This window comes from Barbus barbus, assembly GCF_936440315.1.
Source record: "Barbus barbus genome assembly, chromosome: 37".
Classification (NCBI taxonomy): domain Eukaryota; kingdom Metazoa; phylum Chordata; class Actinopteri; order Cypriniformes; family Cyprinidae; genus Barbus; species Barbus barbus.
Genome location: NC_136715.1, coordinates 21,341,737 through 21,364,527, shown reverse-complemented (window position 1 = coordinate 21,364,527; position 22,791 = coordinate 21,341,737). Strand labels below are relative to the sequence as shown.

General features: G+C 39.4%; 1 protein-coding gene across 4 annotated transcripts in view; it reads right to left on the bottom strand.

Annotated features, from left to right (window-relative positions):
- Positions 1-1,039: 1,039 nt before the first annotated feature.
- Positions 1,040-22,791, bottom strand: part of LOC306856537 (protein polybromo-1-like) — a 28,559-nt gene continuing 6,807 nt past the window's right edge. For 2 of the 4 annotated variants that reach the window (XM_079395882.1, XM_079395883.1), the window contains 21 exons: positions 22,598-22,689; positions 22,272-22,488; positions 22,058-22,199; positions 21,135-21,229; positions 20,745-21,024; positions 20,504-20,609; positions 19,020-19,659; positions 18,709-18,920; positions 17,349-17,534; positions 16,886-17,043; positions 16,525-16,779; positions 16,310-16,455; positions 13,140-13,297; positions 12,730-12,913; positions 12,351-12,555; positions 10,974-11,175; positions 10,704-10,856; positions 9,102-9,251; positions 7,304-7,353; positions 6,894-7,107; positions 1,040-1,644 (listed from right to left, as the gene is read on the bottom strand). In XM_079395882.1, coding sequence (XP_079252008.1) covers positions 1,472-1,644; positions 6,894-7,107; positions 7,304-7,353; positions 9,102-9,251; positions 10,704-10,856; positions 10,974-11,175; positions 12,351-12,555; positions 12,730-12,913; positions 13,140-13,297; positions 16,310-16,455; positions 16,525-16,779; positions 16,886-17,043; positions 17,349-17,534; positions 18,709-18,920; positions 19,020-19,659; positions 20,504-20,609; positions 20,745-21,024; positions 21,135-21,229; positions 22,058-22,199; positions 22,272-22,488; positions 22,598-22,689 — 4,018 coding nt within the window. In that variant the 3' untranslated portion in view covers positions 1,040-1,471. The remainder of the gene's footprint in view (positions 1,645-6,893; positions 7,108-7,303; positions 7,354-9,101; positions 9,252-10,703; positions 10,857-10,973; positions 11,176-12,350; positions 12,556-12,729; positions 12,914-13,139; positions 13,298-16,309; positions 16,456-16,524; positions 16,780-16,885; positions 17,044-17,348; positions 17,535-18,708; positions 18,921-19,019; positions 19,660-20,503; positions 20,610-20,744; positions 21,025-21,134; positions 21,230-22,057; positions 22,200-22,271; positions 22,489-22,597; positions 22,690-22,791) is intronic. The other 2 variants (XM_079395884.1, XM_079395885.1) reach the window with 2 other exon arrangements.

The following is a 22,791-nucleotide window of genomic DNA, read 5'->3' as shown; positions in this document are numbered from 1 at the left end:
CATAATTAAATTACAGTTATTATAGAAAATGTTAACGATTACAAATCTGAACATTTTCAAACACATACAAATATGACTGATTTCTTTCCCAAATTGCATGCAATTTGGGTTTATGTATTTATGTTTTAAAATTAACATAAAATTAATTTTAATTAATATCCCCCCCCCCCCCCCAGTATCATTGCTAAATAAGCGGTTTGTTATGATTTTAAATCTGTATTTAACCTCAGAATCATCTTAAAGTAAAAAGAGGTGCTAAAGTTTGATTTTGTAGTGGCTGTGCTTTAAAATTAAATGATTATAATCTTAGTTTCAAGTGAAGAAGGATTTTGAGAGTCTGTCAGTCATCAGTGTTGAATACTACTGTGAGCTAATGTTTCGAAATGATTAACAGTTGAAAACATCCGACATTTATAAAAGTAATCAAATGTAATAAGCTACATTACTATAATAAAGTAATTGAAATAGTTTTAATATTACATTAATATTTTTAATATTATGTAATATTATATTTCCAAAGTAACCTTCCCAAGACTGATGCTGAAGGAAATGGGGGGTAAAAATGTATGCTTATATTCAAGAAAACCGATGAACAGTCATAGCAAAAACATTCTTAAAGATTTCGATTTCAAATAAATGAGCCCACCACCCCCCAACTTAAATGCAGCCTTGGTAAGCACAAAAAAAGCATTATTCCAAACAGTTGACAAGTAGTGTGTGTGTGTGTGTGTGTGTGTGTGTGTGTGTGTGTGTGTATATATATATACAGTCATGGTCAGAATTATTGGCACCCTTGGTAAATATGATTAAAGAAGGCTGTGAAAATTAATCTGCATTGTTAATCCTTTTGATCTTTTATTTAAAAATATGGGAGTCATAATGATATTTCACCCATTTTAAATTCTTATTATCCAATGAAAGGTTCAATTTTTGTGAATTTTTTAAATGAAAGATCAAAAGGATTAACCATGCAGATTAATTTTCATATACTTTTTTTTTTTTTTTTTTAGATTTTTATATAAAATAACACATACGTTTTCAAGACATACAAAAACAATTATGTCCTGTCACTGTTAGTTTATTGAAACAATAGACAGATGATGTCCAAAATGTTTTTAGCTAATACAACTGGGATGATATGAAAAATAGGTGTATTAACTTTTTGTTGTATACCATTTTCTGAACCAAGACTCAAAAACGGCCATTCTCTCATAACAATCCTAACTTCACAAACATTAAGATCAACACTTTAAAGTTCAACATTTTATGAAAATGTTTAAATTGGTCTAAGAACATTGAATAGCCAACATACAAAATCAGCCAGTTGAAAGTGCTATCAAGAAACATCAACACTAACAAAGCCAACGGACAATAATTAGCATTACAAAACCCTAAACAGAACGTTATCTGATCACAACATTAAAACACTAGGAACAGCTCATCTTGTCGGGTGAGAATGAGGAGGAATGCTTCAGAGGTTTTGGATGTTATACGTCTGTTGAATGTTTAGTGTGTCTCGTAGCATTAGGTCCCGTAGTCGCCACAGAGCGTCAGCCATGGTCTTGTGAGCTCCCTTACTCTTCAGCCAGTGAGAGGGCAGGCGGCTCTCCTGCTCTTTTGTGAGCCGTACATCTTTTCTGCGAGCTGAAGTGACACACAACGACAATATTTGGCCATTTTAAGATTTCTAGTGTTATCAGTTCCAAAATCAAAGGACAGACTTGTTAGTAGATAATACACATTTTTCTAACATTATTAATACTTTTCTAAAATGTAAAATGAGTAAATACCGTGTAACAAACCACCACTCAAAAGACAGTAAATAAAAATATTCTATTTCAAATAAATTCTGTTCTTCAGAAAGAATCTTTGAAGAATAGTTAGTAAAAGTTTCACAATGATAATATATAATAATTATTTCTTTAAAAAAATGACCCTCTAACAGTAGCGTTCTCTATCTACTTATTTTCTATTTATTTATTGTATGGCTTTTATTTTTATTTATTATATGATATCATATGACCCTGGATTAATGGCTGAAAATTTAGCTTTGCATCACAGGAATAAATTACATAAATATATTAAATAGTCATTTTAACTTATTTTAAATTGGAATAGTATTTCACAATATTATTGTATTTACTGTATTTTTGGTCAAATAAATGCAGCCATGGTGAGCACAAGAGACTTCTATCAAAATATTTATATATATATATTAGTGCTGTCAAACGATTAATCGTGATTAATTGCATCCAAAATAAAAGTTTTTGTTTACATAATATAATATAAATATATAAATGCATATACATGTAAATATATACTGTTATATTTTAAAATATACCTATTATATTTTATATTATATGTAAATATATATAATATATAAACATAACATGTTTTTCTTAAGTATATACATGCATGTGTCTGTATTTATATATGCATAATAAATAAACACAGTATACTGTCACGTTCCCTCTCGGGATACAAGGAGGTGCAGAGACGTGGAAGTTCCAAATAGGGTTCTTTATTGGAATCCAGCAGACAGACAGGGAGCATGGGGAGAGACGAACATCTATCACGATTCTGACGATAGACCGGACACAGGGGCTAGGAAACACAGGGCTTATAAACACAGGAAAATAAGGAACAGGTGTGGACTAATCAAAACACAGGGCTAGGGACTAATTAAACTAATGAAGACAAACGAGGACAGGAACAGGAAGGCCAAATATGGGCACGGGAGGAGGGGAAACACAAGACAAGGACTGACATTACGCCCCTCTCCGGAAGGCGTGTCCTCACGCCTAACACCATCCAATGGGGAGGGGGGTGGGCGCTCTGGAGGCCTCCAGGGCGGTGCCCGTTCCAGGGGCCATGGCGGGTCAGGAGACTCGGGAGGCCATGGCGGGTCAGGAGACTCGGGAGGCCAGGGCGGGTCAGGAGACTCGGGAGGCCAGGGCGGGTCAGGAGACTCGGGAGGCCAGGGCGGGTCAGGAGACTCGGGAGGCCAGGGCGGATCTGGAGACTCGGGAAGCCACGGCCTATTTTTTTCGGGTCGTGTGGCCTTGGCCCTTGGCCCGGCCACACAGGCTGTGACCCTCTTACCCCCCCCCAAAATTTTCTTGGGGAAGCTCCCCCCTGGGAGCCACAGAGGAGCGGACTCTGTCGGGCGCTCTTGCAGCGCGGACTCTGTCGGGCGCTCTTGCAGCGCGGACTCTGTCGGGCGCTCTTGCAGCGCGGACTCTGTCGGGCGCTCTTGCAGCGCGGACTCTGTCGGGCGCTCTTGCAGCGCGGACTCTGTCGGGCGCTCTTGCAGCGCGGACTCTGTCGGGCGCTCTTGCAGCGCGGACTCTGTCGGGCGCTCTTGCAGCGCGGACTCTGTCGGGCGCTCTTGCAGCGCGGACTCTGTCGGGCGCTCTTGCAGCGCGGACTCTGTCGGGCGCTCTTGCAGCGCGGACTCTGTCGGGCGCTCTTGCAGCGCGGGGCTGGATGGAACCAGCGGAAACGCAGGAGGGCACGTGCGTGGAGCCGGCACGGGAGGGCACGTGCGAGGAGCCGGCACGGGAGGGCACGTGCGAGGAGCCGGCACTTGGGGGCGCTCGGGAAGCGCGGACACTTGGGGGCGCTCGGGAAGCGCGGACACTTGGGGGCGCTCGGGAAGCGCGGACACTTGGGGGCGCTCGGGAAGCGCGGACACTTGGGGGCGCTCGGGAAGCGCGGACACTTGGGGGCGCTCGGGAAGCGCAGGGCTGGACGGAACCAGCGGGAACTCAGGAGGGCTGGACGGAACCAGCGGGAACTCAGGAGGGCTGGACGGAACCAGCGGGAACTCAGGAGGGCTGGACGGAACCAGCGGGAACTCAGGAGGGCTGGACGGAACCAGCGGGAACTCAGGAGGGCTGGACGGAACCAGCGGGAACTCAGGAGGGCTGGACGGAACCAGCGGGAACTCAGGAGGGCTGGACGGAACCAGCGGGAACTCAGGAGGGCTGGACGGAACCAGCGGGAACTCAGGAGGGCTGGACGGAACCAGCGGGAACTCAGGAGGGCTGGACGGAACCAGCGGGAACTCAGGAGGGCTGGACGGAACCAGCGGGAACTCAGGAGGGCTGGACGGAACCAGCGGGAACTCAGGAGGGCTGGACGGAACCAGCGGGAACTCAGGAGGGCTGGACGGAACCAGCGGGAACTCAGGAGGGCTGGACGGAACCAGCGGGAACTCAGGAGGGCTGGACGGAACCAGCGGGAACTCAGGAGGGCTGGACGGAACCAGCGGGAACTCAGGAGGGCTGGACGGAACCAGCGGGAACTCAGGAGGGCTGGACGGAACCAGCGGGAACTCAGGAGGGCTGGACGGAACCAGCGGGAACTCAGGAGGGCTGGACGGAGCCAGCGGGAACTCAGGAGGGCTGGACGGAGCCAGCGGGAACTCAGGAGGGCTGGACGGAACCAGCGGGAACTCAGGAGGGCTGGACGGAACCAGCGGGAACTCAGGAGGGCTGGACGGAACCAGCGGGAACTCAGGAGGGCTGGACGGAACCAGCGGGAACTCAGGAGGGCTGGACGGAACCAGCGGGAACCCAGGAGGGCTGGACGGAACCAGCGGGAACTCAGGAGGGCGCTCTTGAAGCGCCGGGTTGCGCGGGTGCTCTGGGCTGAGGACAGCAGCAGTGCTGGGAAGAGTTGGGTGGCCGGAACATTTGGCAGGGCATGTGGAGGGTCCTGGCGAGCGGTGAGCTGGTGAGGCCGGGTTGTTCTCGGGTTGGGTTGGACGAAGATCAGTTTGACATTCTTCGACTTCGAAATCAATGCCATGTACATTGAGGACATAATTTATCAGCCCGATAAGAGAAAAACTGGACGTGGGGATATCGCAGCTGATGACATCCTTGTCCAACCCAAACCGAAAACACACACCGAGTGAGGCGTCAATCCAGCTCACCTCGTTGGAAAGCTCAAGGAACTCCTCAACATACTCTACCAACTCCCGACCATCCTGCCGCAGACACCAAAGCCTGTCTTCAGCCATAGTGTTGTTGTCGTTCCGGTCTTCTGTCACGTTCCCTCTCGGGATACAAGGAGGTGCAGAGACGTGGAAGTTCCAAATAGGGTTCTTTATTGGAATCCAGCAGACAGACAGGGAGCATGGGGAGAGACGAACATCTATCACGATTCTGACGATAGACCGGACACAGGGGCTAGGAAACACAGGGCTTATAAACACAGGAAAATAAGGAACAGGTGTGGACTAATCAAAACACAGGGCTAGGGACTAATTAAACTAATGAAGACAAACGAGGACAGGAACAGGAAGGCCAAATATGGGCACGGGAGGAGGGGAAACACAAGACAAGGACTGACATATACATACACATTTTATATATATATATATATATATACATACACATACATACAGGGGTTAAAGCAAAAAAATATTTTTTCCGGGAGTGAGCTTTTTTCCGGAGGGTTGGTTGTTGCAACTTAAACATTTGAAAGAATACTATGGCACAGATATTGCTGTCCTTATTCAAACTTATTTTTTTTTCTCATGAATATATGGTTGAAGAATGAAAGCTATTTCATACACTTGGGAAATTATGAGCTATATCACCGCTTATCGACACTATGGGTGTGACAAAACACTTGAAACAAAATTCAGATACTTGGTTCACTAGAATGAGACACTATTTTAATACTATTTTTAAGAAATTTTCAATAACAAAATATTTGTCTTTTAATTACAAAGTAAAACAATGCAGTTGTAATTTGAAATATTTTAACTAATCTAGGGCTGTAACTAATGATTATTTTGGTAATCAAGTAATCTATTGATTATTTTGACAATTGAGTAATCTGATATTTTTAGTAACACAAACAGGCTTTAGAGTGACTATTTACTATTTATATAAAAAACTAACGATGAGGCAATAATAACTGACTCAAATAAAACATCAAAACCAAGTAACTGCATGGTTTTATTGAACAACACTGTTAAAATACATAATGTAATATGCCTATAATGTTAACATAACCAATTTAAGTACATTATGTATTATAACAAATCCCTGTTTTTTACACTCAGTGGTAAATATGCACTATATGGACATCTTTGATCATTGCGCCTCGCAGCTTTTTTAACGTGTCATGCATCTCCATTCATCAGGGCTGCGGCTGTGCTACTGAATACTATTATGTGCGTCTCGTGTTAATCTCGTTAAGAGCAAAACAATCTGATTGGCTAGTAATGTTAGTTTGGTTGAGAGTGAAAGCTGTGCTCCTCTCATACCACTCATGGACTCGAAAGTAATATCAACAAGTTTTTTTAAATATAGGATTTTTTTTTTTACCGCAAACGCTGCACGCCAGGGATCCGGTGTCCGGACATTTTATCCTACCCGTCAGATTTTCCTACCGGGGCTTACTGCGCATGCGCACATCAATATTTTGTTCTTTTTCTCACGCTGAACAACAATATTTAATGCATCTGCATTACTGTAAGGGGTAGGTCTAGGATTGGGGTAGGTGTAGACGTTAATAAAACACAATCTAATAGGTAGAAAAAATGATTTATTGTTGGTTTCCGGTAGCTGTATCCCACCGCGAATATACACATAATTACTGTATTTGCATTACTGTAAGGGTAGGTTAAGGGTTGTGGTAAGTGTAGACATACATACAGAAACTCTCACTCATATTTTCAATTTACTTTATGCAAAATGTAATTATTATTGTTTTATTTTTTTTATTTTGGGGTGACATGTGACCTTGACATTTCTCAACAGAATTTGTAAGAGTCACCTGGCTGCCCTGATCTCGAAGTATCTGTATTGGTCATGGAAAAAAACAAAACATGCAAGCTGACCACTAACAAAACGTAAATCTGCCATCTTACTCACCAGACAGCGTTTGGTCCCATTTGCTGACAGTAGTGGACTCAGCACTGAGTCCCTCTATGTATCTCAGGTAAGCCTCTGAATGGAGCAGTCGCTGGGGTTTGGGTGGAGGAGCCACAAATATAGGGGTGGAGGGCTGCTGCAGAGCGGGCTGCCCAACCTGGCCCTGCCCCGGGTAGGGTGGAGGGGCCTGCTGGCCTGAGTTCATCACACCCATCTAGAAAAACACAAAGAACCTCAATATGACACAATATTAACACCAGAGTTTTAAGAAACACAGAAATTAAAAGCAGTTTGTTTTTCATTTCCTTTTGTGCCCCAGCAGCTACAGCCACCAGACCTATCTCCTAAAATTAAACATTTTACATTATAATGTAAGGGATACATGAGAAAACTTTCAAAATGAGCATTACCTGAGTCCCATAAGTGCTTCCAGTAGAACCTGGGGCCATTCCATTCATACCTATGAAAGATGAATCAGCATACACCGCGAATAAGAAACTGAAACTCTAAGCTCTTTATGATCTTTGCTGAAATCATTAGCATCTGATAATAGCTTATGGTGAAATCCACAGACATGTAGACATCTGAAGTGAAATCTTTATCCTAAATCCAGCAAAAAGAGAAATTGAGAAATGCTGCTCTTTTCCATATAACTAAATCTTATAGTGACGAGGGGCTGTCAAGCTCCAAAAGTGTACTCTAAAAGTAGTCCATGTGACTTCTGTGTGATATTGTGAGCTTTCTTAAATGATAACTGTGTTTTGAAAAGACTGCAATTGAAATTGTTATTCACTACATGATTTGTGTCAGGTTTAACATTAATGGCACTATTCAGGCAAACACCAATTTTCATTAAACAATTATTTAAATGACCAAATTGTTGAAAGAAAACCAGTTCCTCACAGTACCGTACGGTTGTAGAAGACTTGAAATGCATCACACAAGTTAAATGCACAAAACTGCATACTGTCTCAGTAGACACTACATTTGGTTAAAAAACTTACCATTAAAAATGTAGGCCTATATTCTATACTTCTATACTATGTAGTTTGAGTGCAATCTAGACGTAATATATTCGCAATGTTGTTGTTGTCATGTGACCAATAGTGCATCAATAGCGTCCTATTCCTGCCATTCACGGTTCGTGAATTTATGCAGAATTTATTACGGTTAGTACTTTATGCATCGCATGTGCATGTGTAGTAAGTCATCTGGGTAATTTTCGCCTACTGTTTTATGAATACTATGAATTCAGACATACTAGTCTTTTCACATACTGGTTTTTGTCTACTACAGACCTTAGTCCTTTTTAAAGCTTAGATGCCCAAAGTCACCATTGCTTTCGTGATATGGAAAAGAGCTTGAATATTCTTCAAAATATTGGCAACATTTCATATTTTTAATAAGGTCTAATTTGTTAGCATAAGTAAATATGTTATGAACTATGCAGAATTTATTAACCTCTTTTAATGTTAGATCATGTTTATGCTAACAGATCCAACTGTTGATCTTAAAAATGTATTAGGAAATGCTAAAATGAACAATAACTAGTATTAATAAATACTGTAGAAGTATTGTTCATTTTTAAGTTATCTAATGTACTTAAAGGGATAGCTCACCCAAAAATCTTTTACTCGCCCAAAAATTTTCCCAAATCTGTATGAATTTTTTTGTTCTGCTCAACACAAATTAAGATATTTTGAAGAATATGAGTAACCAAACAGCTGATGGCCCCCATTGACTACCCCCCTTTTTTCCAAACTGTTGAAGTCAGTGCCAACTCTGTTTGGTTACCTATATTCTTCAGAATAATCTTCTTTTGTGTTCAACAGAAGAAAGAAACAACCTGAGGGTGACTAAATGATGACATCATTTTCATTTGGGTGAACTATCCCTTTAACGAATGTTAACAAATAAAACCTTATTGTAAAGTGTTACCAAAACATCTAATTTTGTGTTCTATGAATGAAAAAAAGAAGAAGAACTTGGTAAGGCTGAGTAAATGATGACAGAATTGTCATTCTTGCATGAACTATTCTTCTACAGAACCTTGGGAGTCTCTTCAGTTGGTTTAGTCATGGCCAGGGCAGACACTTTGCTCAGTTGAGCCCCTGAGCCTATGGTACAGGTAGCCCCTCTTATTAGGATTGGAGAGGCAGACAGGAAGCAACTGCAAGTGGGGGGGTGTGGCTGTGAAGTGGTCCTTACCCGGATATGGCATGCTAGGCATACCCCACGGGGAGTAGAGGGGTAAGGCAGGCAGCCTCATGGGATGCGGAGGCATGCCGGCCAGGTTAATCATGCCATTGACAGACCCCTGAAAGGGCTGCATGGGTGGCCTGTAACTACCCATCATGCCTTTGGAGGAAGAGGAAGGTGGCGACACAACATATGCATGCATCAGTATATCATGCAGTTATGAGAAAGAATTCATGCACTACATGTAATAAGAAAACTACAATTAGAGAACGTCAGCTAATTAATCATTCACAATGAAATGCCAAACCCAGTACACACACACATACACATATACACACACACACACACACACACACACACACATACACACCTTTTCCACTAAGAGGGCACCAGAGCTGTGATTACTCTGGCCCCTACCAACGCATTTCCACTGAAGGAAAGTGAAAAAGTGGTTTAAAAAGTGAAAAAGTGGTCTGAAAAACCATCTCTGCAATGGCTGCTGGTACCTGCAATGACAGCAGGAACCTCACCATTTTATGTACACTTTGTTCTACTCCAGTTTTGTCCAGTGTTATTTTAATATTACATTTATGCATTTAGCAGACGCTTTTATCCAAAGCGATTCAGGCTATAATCTTTTTTTTTATCAGTATGGATGTTCCCTGGGAATTGAACCTTTTGCGCTGCTAACGCAATGCTTTACCACTGAGCCACAGGAACACTATTAAAATTATTTATATTTAACTTTATATCAGTTTTAGTCATTTTAGTTCTTTAATTTAAATTTATTTTTAGTTAGTTGTCAAAACATCATTTCATAAATCTTTTTCCTTTTTATTTATTTATTTCAGCTTTATTTCAATTAACAAAACTATTTTTTAATAGTTAACAGTACCAAAACTGTACCATCCAACTGAAATTATTTTAGAGATGAACCAGTATTGAAATCTTAGCATATTCTGATCCAGTTTTTTCTTTCTTTTTTTCATGTTGTATGTGATAAATGGCTGATATTAAAATGATATACCTCTTTATTTGTATTTAACTAAAGATAAAGTCAAATCAATAGTTTTAAATGCTACTCATTTTGAGATTTGTGAAAGATTACATTTAATTGTTATTAAATTAGTAGCAATTAATAATAAATTATCAACAAGTAATTTTGAGTAAGTGTTAGATAATAGGAAAGGTAATATATATGTATATGTAAATATATATATATATATATATATATTTATTTATTTTTGTATAATTACTTCCATCACTTTTCTGCTTTCAAGTCAGTGGAAACACGTAGGAATTCTGAGGAAACTTCATAGAATCCATGGCTGAGCATCATTCCAATGCAAAAGGGGAAGTAAAGTTTCATGGTTGTTGCAGTTCATGCAATATTTCTTTGATGGATGACAAAGGCCATGCATTCATAATCGCATTCAGATCACATTCAGAAAATTTGGGATTATAGACACCAAAACATGTCAGCTTTGCAGAAGGAATGGATTGGTTGAAGATGGAAAGTGCACTGGGGATGAGTGTGTTAGCAGTTAGGCTTCTTATTGCAGCTCTGTGTGGCACCAGAAAGGGGTGTCCACCACATCTGAGAGGGGTTACCTGCCATAGGCGTCATGCTGTGGCTAAGCATCCCCATGGGGGTCGGGGGAGGTACTACCCCCATGAGCGCCCCTACTGGGGTACCTGCTCTTGGGGAGTTCTGATGCGCTGCTCTTTCTCGCTCCTGCTGCTCCGCTACCTTTGCTGCCCGCTCTAAATCAATGACAGAAGATAAAAACAATTTGACGTTTCATGGAAAACCTGGAGACATTGTATCCCATGCATCGGTGTGCCTTCTTTCATGATGAATAGCAAAATTCAACACTTCACCTTCGTACTCAGCTTTCTTAGTGGCCTCAAGGTTCCTCCACTCTGTGCCCACCAGTCGACTGAGTTCTCCAAAGGAGAAGTCAGGGTGCTGAGCCTTGATGACAGCTCTCATTTCACTGCTGAAGAGGATGTAGCCACTCATGTTGATCTTCCTCTTCGCCCCCTCCTTCTTTGACAGACCCTTAATTGACTTTGTTGTGGACTGTGGACAACATTAGATACTGATCATTTAGTCTCAGCCTCTGACAATATGCATAAAGCCTGCTAATGGTACTTTTGATTTATCCGCCCATCCATCCATTATCCAAATTTTAGGCAGCTTTACATAACAAGTTTCCACGGAAGAACAAGTCACTGGATTTGAGCTACTACTTTGTTGCAAGCTGGGCTGTTCTTGAGCAATAATTAATTTTAGATTAACAATGCTGTTTTAGTGCCACATTAAAAACATGATAAAAAAGACCTGAAATTTTAAAAATAAAGTAGTAACATTTAAAAAAATGAAGACTTCAATGAATAGTTCACCCACCAATGAGGATTTTGTTTGGAGGACATTCCAAACATGTACACAAAAACACAACACAAAAATAAAGTCTTGTTTGTCCATAAATTGGAAGCTACCAACATTCTTCAATAAAATGTATTTTGTGTTCTGCAGAAGAAAGTAAGTCATTCAAGTTTAGAATGACAAAAGGTATGGTCACATTAGTGATTAGTAAAATTTTGGCAAAATTGTGGCAAAAAAGGTCCCTTATCAATAGTGTATCTCCGCCTGTGAAAATTTAATTGGCCAACAGTAAATGTGACCCCACTTTATGAGTGAGTAAATGACAGACTTTCATTTTTATCACTTTACTATCAGAACTATCACTATAATATTTTGAGAATAATTTGAAAAATAGCCTTGTGCAAATTTAGTCAGCTTTTCAAGAATGAAGTTGCAACATTTCAAGATTAATGTGAAAATATTTTGTGAACACAATGTGAAAAACACTTAAGGGGCCATTACTAATTTAATCTTATAATATTACAACTGTAAGCGCAGACAATTCCCAAAACATTACTTTACTCTTCTTAAATCTTTGATTTTTTTCATGTTTTACTGTGGCACTACAATGCCATTCTAAAAATGTACCCACCACAAAATATCTTAAATTTAAACTGTGACCGGACAGTTTACGTGTCCCAAGTTGGCAGTTTTTGACAAGAATAAGTTGCAAAATGGATATGACTTTATGCAGATAATGAATAGTCTTGCTCTTGGAGAATACTAATTATCAGACAACACAGCTAGTTACAAAACACCATTCGACCCTTCTGAGTCTAAAGCAACAAGAACAAACAGTGCTTTTCTTTCAATAACAGCATAATACAGACCTGCGGGGGTGCATAATGCAGCATGTCCATGTCGCTGGTCAGCTGAGTCTGAAGCTGCCGCATGCAGTGAGCATCAGACCCGTCTCCATCATCTTCACCCAAATCCTCCAGCTCTTCATCCGTCATATCTGCAAACTTGGCCTCCAACTCCTCGATCTTCTTATCCAGCAGTGGAGATGGCTCCTTCTGAGGCACTATGAGCTTTCTGACAGAGAAAACAAAAAGCATGAGTCCAGTGTCCAAGTTTGGGACAGGAACGAGTTTTCTGTTCTCATGTCTGTTGAGATCATGAGCTCTCATCGCTATACTCTAAAGTACATAGTGTTTTTTTTTTTTAATTTGGATTACTTCAGTAGTTAACAAGAAAGAAGCAACTGACCGAAAGTAATAGATTTCATCCTCAACTACTTTGGCAGACACAGAGAAACGCTTCAGCCCTTTAAACTTCTTCATTTGCTTCTCGCTCTCGATGTAGCGGCTCTCACACAGCAACACATTCTCCTCCGACATTTCGGTTGGCCGGCATGACAGGAAATCTTTGAAAGAAGACACTGTACACTTCCCTGAGGAAAAAAAAAATACAGTCCAGATGTAGGAGAAGACATGGTGATAAGATTTAATCAGGAAAACTAACAAATCACTATCACTATTTATTTCACTTATTGTCCTTTCAATGTAAAATAACTCAGTGGTATTCTGTCTGTTCTTCAGTCAATGTCCTTGCAACCACTCAATAATACAGTTGTAATGATGGATCTTAACTTTGAGGCCATCTAAAAATACTGTTACCTCCAATACAGGTCATAGGGCAGGTTTCTTCCAGGTTGCTGAGAAAAACTTCCTTCTTGTAGAACATCTTAGTAGGTTCATGCTCAGTTTCCTCGGGATGGATGAAGATGGGGCCAAAAAAGTAGGCAGCTCCATCTCGCACCCACATCTTCTCTATCCTATTACAACACAAACCCATTCACATATAAGGAGACACTGTCACATCAAGTTTGGTTACATCAGTGGCATCAAACAATTATTTACATATTTACTGACATATTGCTCGAGACTTACTGACATAAAAGTTATAATTACTTTATTTGGAGTACTACTTGTGCACAATGCATATTTCTTAATATTAAGCCTAAAATATGTTTTAATGTCACCATTGATGAGGATTGTATAATCTTTGAATAATATCTGTCTTTAAATGCAAGATATTTAAAGTGTACCTGAAGAACACTTGCAATAGTTCCACTTTAGCACAATCAAATATACTTCAGTAAACAACCCGAATTCTGGAAATGTTGGGACGTTTTTTAAATTTGAATAAAATGAAAACTAAAAGACTTTCAAATCACATGAGCCAATATTTTATGCACAATAGAACATACAGAACATAACAGAAGTTTAAACTGAGAAATTTTAAACTTTTATGCACTAAATGAGCTCATTTCAAATTTGATGCCTGCTACAGGTCTCAAAATAGTTGGGACGAGGGCATGTTTACCATGGTGTAGCATCTCCTCTTTTTTTCAAAACAGTTTGAAGATGTCTGGGCATCAAGGTTATGAGTTTCTGGAGTTTTGTTGTTGGAATTTGATCCCATTCTTGCCTGATATAGGTTTCCAGCTGCTGAAGAGTTCGTGGTCATCTTTGACGTATTTTTCATTTAACGATGGGCCAAATGTTCTCTATAGATGAAAGATCTGGACTGCAGGCAGGCCAATTCAGCACCCGGACTCTTCTACTACGAAGCCATGCTGTTGTAATAGCTGCAGTATGTGGATTTGGATTGTCCTGCTGAAATACACATCATCTGGAGGGGAGCATATGTTGCTCTAAAACCTTTATATACCTTTCAGCATTCATAGTGCCTTCCAAAACATGCAAGCTGCCCATACCGTATGCACTTATGCACCCCCATACCATCAGAGATGCTGGCTTTTGAACTGAACGCTGATAACATGCTGGAAGGTCCATTTCCTCTTTAGCCCGGAGGGCACGGTATCCATGATTTCCAACAAGAATGTCAAATTTGGACTCGTCTGACCATAGAACACTTTTCCACTTTGAAACAGTCCATTTTAAATGAGCCTTTGCCCACAGGACACGATGACACTTCTGGGCCACGTTAAGGTATCCTTTTTGCATGATAGAGCTTTAGGTTTCTGGAAGTATTACTGGGCCCATTTAGTAATGTCAATGAGAGAATTATGCCGATGAGTGATACAGTGTCGTCTGAGGGCCCAAAGACCACGGGCATCCAACAAAGGTCTTCGGCCTTGTCCCTTACAGACAGAGATTTTTCCAGTTTCTCTGAAACTTTTGATGATGTTATGCACTGTAGATGATGAGATTTGCAAAGCCTTTGCAATTTGACGTTGAGGAATTTTGTTTTTAAATTATTCCACAATCTTTTTACGCACTCTTTCACAGATTGGAGAGCCTCTGCCCATCTTTACTTCTGAGAGACTCTGCCTCTATAAGACATCCCTTTTATGTTAGAGACCTGATGTCAATTAACTTAATTAGTTGCTAGATGTTCTCCTAGATGAATCTTTTAAAAATGTCTTGCTTTTTAAGCCCTTTGTTGCCCCTGTGCAACTTTTTTGAGACCCGTAGCAGGCATCAAATTTGAAATGAGCTCATTTTGTGGATAAAAGAGTAAAATTTCTCCGTTTAAACATTTGTTATGTTCTCTATGTTCTAGTGTGAATAAAATATTGGCTCATGTGATCATGAAAGTCTTTTAGTTTTCATTTTATTCAAATTTAAAAAACATCCCAACATTTCCGGAATTCGGGTTGTATCTGTAGTTGAACTTCAGCACTACTTCCGCACAATTAAAGTGTATTAAGCACAAAATTAGTTCTTCTAACTTAGCAGACTTTAAGTATACCAGTTTATTAACCAAAAGTACAATTTCAGGGTATTTTTATTAAGTACATAAATATGTAAATGTATTTCTAGAACATGAAAGTACATCTTAGCATAAAAAAAATTGTATTTCAAATACATTTTAGTATATTTATTTTTCACTAGGGTTCCTGATAAACTGGCACCAATATCACTAATAAAAAGGTAATTTGCCGAAGTAGGAGAAGCCACTGTTGGTCTTTTTCATATCCTATAATAAATTACGCGTGCCTCAGAGCGCTCAGATGAAATGCAATAAACATAGTCATGTTATCTCAGGATTCCTGTTTGGGAACGCAGTCGTGTTGTGGTTGTGGAGGTGGATGTAAACCCAGCTAATTAATTACCGTTATATGTCGTTCCAAACCCATAAGACTTTCATTAAGCTTCGAAAGTTTATTTATATAGCACATTTCATACACAGTGGTAATTCAAAGTGCATGAAAGGAAGTGAAATAGTCATTAAAAATAATAATCACAGCAATAAAAACAAGGAATTAAAAAAAAAACAAGGAATTTAAAACAAACATTAAAACTCTTCTGCACAAAATACCTTCCAAAACACCTAACTATTCCACTACTTCACCCCCTACTTACTTTGACCATCATAAACCAAACAAATATAACTCAGAGGTCCTACTTTCAACTGATTAACCAAACACACTTGTCTTTCTTTGTCCACATTCTCTTTAAAATTTATTTAAAACTTTAATGAATAGAAACACAAATGAAAAATATTTTTAATGAAATCTGAGAGATTGAAAGTCCATTCCAACAAGACTTTGATGCTTCAAAAAGTGCATGAAGAGATTGTAAAAGTAATACATATCAACTGAGCTGTTTAATGCAACTTTAATCCATGTTTTAGTGGAATGGACTTTGAGTGGAAATTTCTAATCTCATTCGTTCGTGCTTCGAAGATGAAGTGGTTTAGGTTCGGAATGACAGAATTTTTAACCCTTTAACTACCTTTATAGTGCCCTTCTGTACTTTTCAACGATCCACAATATGAACAACACAGCGACTCTTTGATCTCATCATTGGTACCCTACCTGCCCACACGATTTCGTACGAGCCCATGAGAGCGGATGTAGACACAGTCTCCCACTTTTAGCCACATGTCGTTATAGCAAAGCTGCTCATAGTACTGGCAGCCTGGCTCTCCATTACTGACCTCCATGGTAACATCCTCTCTCTCCTGAAGACACAGATTGATGGTCAGACAGCATATGTATATATATTCAGTATATGCCAGAATATGTCTTACCTTATCAATAATCAATGGCACAGCTTTGCCATCCTCTGCCACCTCAGGAGGCTTCTCGCTGTCCTGTTTGGGTGCAAACATGGAGGCCACACGAACCACAGGCAACGGCACTTCACGAGGGACGAACTTCACGGAGCTCAGGGGCATCGTCCACATCTTGATCTTTTTGAAGGACTTGGTTTTCGCAGAATAACGAGACTCACAAACAAAAACATCTTCAGGTCTGAAGCTGTCAGGCTGAATCTTGAAATACTCCTGCAATAAAGATTTTTTTTCATTATATCAAAAAACATTTAGATATAATGTTTTTACAATTGTATAATAAGGAGAATGTTTTGGAATCATTGCTGGATGATATTACCTTCACAAACATGACGACACATTTGCCCAGTATTTTACTGACAGGAATTTTGTTGTAATAGTCACTTTTGAAAACTTCTTTCTCAAGAAATTTGCGTGTAGCGAGATGAAATGTTTCGTTGGGTCTATAGAACCAGCAGCCATAAAGCCAGTTCTCTCCTTCGTGAAAAAATACATACACATAGTTTAACAGCTACACTAATGTTCAAAAATTTGGGATCATAACATATTCAGCATCATTACTCCAGTCTTCAGTGTCACACAATCCTTCAGAAATCATTCTAATATGCTCTAATATTCTTCGATGAATAGAAAGTTCAAACGAGCAGCATTTCAAAAAAGTTTTTCTTTTTTTTTTTTTTTTTTACTTACTGACCCCAAAATTTTGAATGGTACTGTATATTCTTAATCAACAGTGTTAAGAGCAACCTATATGCCATATATAAGGTTTTATGAAACAATACCTGCATCATCCTGCCACAGGCGCTCTATGCAGACGATGTGTGGCTGCAGGTTTGGTTCTGTGGGCTCTACATAAACATAGTCTCCCACGTGGTACATGTTGTCCTTGAAGCTGCAGTCCTGGCTGTAGTTACGTTGTAGAGCTCCATGCCATCCACCACCTGCTGTGTCCTCACTCTTCTCAGCCTCTGGAAATCAGTGTGAAAGGATTAATAAACCATCTGAACTACAAAACATTACAATTATCGGCAACTTCCACACTCAAAGTTTAGTTTAGAGACTGACAACTGTTTTAAACACAGAGGAGAATTCCCAGTGTCTATAAAATAAAGAAGACATTCCCAAAACTGTGACAGTTGATATAGGCTGTATATGAAGAAACATATATGCCAAAAGTTTATCCTATTGGAATATGGTTTGTGGTTACAATATGTTTGTCACTCCTGTAAATGGGCCAATGGCAAATAACTGTGGCCAAATTAAGAAAAATTATTAATTTTTTTAAATCTGTAACACTTTAGTATAGAGACCAATTCTCACTATTAACTAGTTGCTTACTAGCATGCCTCTTAAAGTCTGACCTTAAAATCTAAGGTAAAACATATGTAATAAGTTGTTAGTCATGTATTTGTTGTATTCTTATTGATAATTTTATTTTTAACTGTGCCAAGTTTAACTTTAATCAAATTAATTACATATTTTTACAAGTATAAATTAATTACATATTTTTCTTAATACTTGTGAGGTGTACATATCATTATTAGTATTAATTAAAAAGAAATGTAAAGGTAAAAGTACAAGGTCAAAGTTAAAATTCATTAAATATTTATCAAGGAATATACCCCTCTTATTTACCTTGACACAGTTTTGAGGGTTTATTTTTTCTGCTTGTTTCTGTACAGTGGTTGCACCACATGACTTTGTTGGTCGTACCACATGCAGATGAATGCATGTGCAGATTAGGCAGATGGATATTTATAATATATATATATATATATACACTGTATATATATCACTAAATATTTAATTGATCAGAAAATTATGAATTTTGAAATCAGAAATTAAAAACGTTTATCACAGTTCAAGTAATTGCATGTACGATGCGTCTTTTTTATGTTGCATGTGCAGATTAGGCAAATTAATATATATAGTCCGTTACATATATCACTAAATCTTTAACTGAACTACTGCACTGCTCATTCAAATCAATGTTAAAATCAGAAATTAAAAACGTTTATCACAGAAGAGGTATGTTCAAGTGATTTTATGTATAAGTTGTATTTTTTATGTTTTAGCTTGTTTGTTTGTTCTTAATAAATAAAACCGATTAAAAAATTGGATTGAATACTACTGGAACAGAACCTTTCTTCTCCTCCTCTCTCTTGAGTTTATCTTCTTCATATTCTTTAGGCAGCTTCTCTTTCTTCTCTTTCTCCACGTCGCTGTGCAGGTGTTTAGTGGTGTAGCTGAGGGCCGGCGATAGTAGAATCTCTCCGTTCTTACATAATTCATCTCTGATCCGGATGAAGAACAGCTGGAGCTCCACAGAGTCCTCAAAGATCTCAGAATCCGTTCTACAACACGATTTAAAACATTTAGTATTGTGAAAAACCAACACTTTACCTCTCCAGGTACGCAAATCCTAGACAAAATGAGTGAATTAAAAACCTCACCTGTGCAGACGCCTGGCTTTCTCCAAAACTTCAAACATATGGTCCTGGAACACATCTAGTCTCCTATAACGACCCTTATCCACGTTAGCTCTGATGATTTCAAAGTTCAGTGGAGTCTTATCGGGATTGTTGGGATCAACAGCTGGAATCTCCGCCAGTGAGTCACTATAGCAACGTCCCTCGTCATCCTGGTGACCAAGAACTGAGACGAAAAGATTGCGAATGAGCTCCTGGATGAGCCGAGTAACATCTGGGACATGAGCGTCGTCGCCTCCCTCCAAGTCTCTCCTGGTCTCCAAAAGCACTTTGTGAAGCACCAAAGCATCTTTGTAGATCAACGATTCAGGTTCGTTGTAGGTGCAAGCATTGTTGAACATCAACACTAAGTCTTCCACCAGAGCATCAACATCCTGGTACTTGTTGGCCAGCATGTGGCTCTTCACCTTCTCCATGTCTATGGGTTTCTTGATGGCCACATAGTAGTCTGGAAGCTCAGCGCGGGATGGAAGCCGGAGGAAGATTGTGCTGAGACGCCGTCCACGCTTGTCTGTGTAGTTCTTCACCGCTTCATAGAGTTCATTGAGTTTCTGCTGCAGAGGAGTCAGGTACTTGGACTTTTTAGGAGAGATGCCACTCTTTCCTGGAATGAAAGTGGCACACGGTCAGTCACAGCTTCCTGAGATGATTGGGGTTATGTAGACTGAAACTCACAACTTCTGAGACATCATTCCAAAATCCCCCCAAAAATAGGAGTTTAACTGGTGCATGTTCTGTGCCCAACTGAGCACATGCAGCAAAAGTCACTCCGACACACTGAAAACACCAAATCATAAGCTGCTCGTGTGCAAAACAACACAGTGCTACGCTTCACTCTGAAACACAAAACCCATTTATTTATTTAACTAAATTGCAACCTTTTTATTTGATAATCGCACTAAGCCATTTTGCGATTTTTTTTGTTGTTTTGATTTGATCGTTCAACCTTAGTAGCGCTGGGCGATAAAAAGATAACAATAATTATCATGCTATATTTTCCTTGATAAAACAACAACGAGAGTTCGATAAATGTTCAACATACGCACCAAAAGATATTAATTAAATGTATTAAAAGAGTAAGAGAATATAATTACAGTATATTTTGTGTTTTTTGCATTCATACCAAAAGTATTTAGACTACTGTTTTTCATTGAGGTGCTGTATGTGTGGTTTTAACTGTGGTTATCATAATCTAAATGTATGCTACTATGGAAGACCAGTGGTTAATTTGAATAAAACTCGAGCAGTCAGAATAATTAAATTTCACCATATAAAAATGAGTTAATAAAAATTTTAAATTTATCGTGATAATTATCGGTATCACCTGATATGAAAAACTTTATCGTGATTTTTTTTTTTTTTTTGGCCATATCGCACAACCCTATTCAACCCTAATTCAAACCAACCTTCAAAATAAGGTATGCAAATATACTGCTTTCAAAACATACTAATTTTCAACTTGGGTGAAACGATGTCCTCGTCATCCGGCGGAGGTCCGAGTTCCCTTCGTTTTTCTCTTAATATCTTCTCCAGAATGTTGGCGTCATTGTAAACCTAGAGTTAAACCAACAAGCTATTTATGACACAACAGAGCAGTTAGTATTTATAAAACCTAGGACAACAAAATTATTCAAAAACTCATTTACTCGACACGGTCTTTCCAAGCTTAGTACTAAACCTCCAACTCACTTGTGAACCTTCTTCATTGTAGTGACGTGCATTACGAAACATCAGCTTCATGTTCTCCATCATGGCATCTTCGCTGGGGTATCTGTCAGAGCGGATGTTGTGGTCGATGGTCCTCAGGTCCATTGGTTCCAGAATAATCTTGTAGTAGTCTGGGTAGTCTTTTTTTGAGGGCTTGACCATAAACAGGTCACAGAGTCTCCGGCCTGTGCCCATCTCCCGAGTCTCTGCCACAGCAGCGTACAGAGCCTTCATGCGGTTCTTCTTTGTGTTCTTCTTATGGCTGCCAGGGGTGATACATTAGGTTAGGGCAACTGTCACCTTTGCAGAGCGTGAATGTTTAAGACTATAATAAGCTCCAAACCAGTAGTTTCACTAATGCAGTAAATGTACCTTTTGCGCTTGGTGCTGCCCCCATCAGAAAGAGTAGATGACAGCATGCTATCTCCATCTTCATCATATCTCCTTGTCAGTTCTTTCCTCTTCATCTGAATATATCCACACATATGCACAAATATAGACTGAAGGCATAAAGCATTTGGATACTTTTTGGAAGTTAAATATTGATGGAACTTGTTCATAGTTAATGGGATGAACTATATAAAGTTTCTTTACAGGTTTATTTATCTAACAGTACTTTTAGGGGTTGGTAGAAATAAGATGGAGAGTGAGATTTTTATTCATATTTATGATAATGTAAGATAAAATACAAATATTATTGTTATAAATGAACATTTATATGGAAATAATAAAATGTTTTTCTATCTTTCATTTTTTATATATATTTTCACGGTATAAATGTATCTCATACGAAGGTATTCTCATAACTTCGTAAAATTACGGTTGAACTCCTGATGTCACGTGCACTATTTTACCGATGTCTTTGCTACGTTTCTGTGCGTTGATCGTGGTAATAGCCTTGCTGTCTATGGAGGGTCAGAGAGCTCTTGATTCCATCAAAAATATCTTAATTTGTGTTTTCCGAAGATGAACGAAGGTCTTACGGGTTTGGGACAACATGAGGACGAGTAATTAATTACAGAATTTTCATTTTTGGGTGAACTATTCCTTTAAATCACTCATAAAAGTGTTTGAATTTTACTGCATTAGATCATTAGAACTAACCCTTTAATTGTCCAAATACTTTTTTTGGGTTGCATATGCACACAAGTATCATTATCAATCAGTTATGTCAAACAATATTCTTGAACTCTCTTTTGATCTTTGAGAAACGTCAACTGATTAATTCTAACTGCACTGCCAACTGAGACACAGTAATTTATAGCCTGTTTTTGTTTGGAATGGGCTTATATTACCTGCAATATATGCTGTAACTTCATCACACGTTTGTAGATTTGAGAGCTGGGAACGTTGTAGCGCTTTGCGTTCTCAAACATCAGGTTGAGGTCTGTGTCTATCTGTTCCACACTTTCATACTCACTGTTCTTCATCTTACTCCTGAGGAAAGATAAAATACTTCATAGTATGTTCGAAAATCAAAGAACTTGCAGTGATGTTGTCCTACTGTACCTTATCTGCTGGAGGGAGATTGGGTGGCTGATTTGCTGGAAGTAGTTGGGGTAGTCTTTCCTGGAGGGAAGCTGAAAGAAGGGTTCGGCTAAAAGCTGTCCCTGGTTGCTCCTACAGCCCCGCACTGCCTCGTACATCTGGAAGATGGGGTTGCTCATGTCCATGCTGGAGTGGATGCTCTCGGCCTCTGACTCACCCTCATCATAATGAACAGAGCCTTAAGAACATAGAAACACTCATCTAATTAGTATATAAGCCAATAATATTTTGATGTTACATCTCTTCAACAGCGTTGCTCTATACAGATAGCATCATGTGTGACGTACCAGTTAGTATGGCGTCTTCTTCACTCTCTGAGCCATACTGTAGAGCAGTAGTGATGGAGGTGAGCCGGTCTCCCTGTCCAAACCTTCTGTTCCTGTTCACAAACGCCAGTGCAAATACAACACTATATGTCAGAATATACATGTTTGTTTGTTGATAAAAAGTAAAATGTTAAAGCCAACATGGTGGTGACACA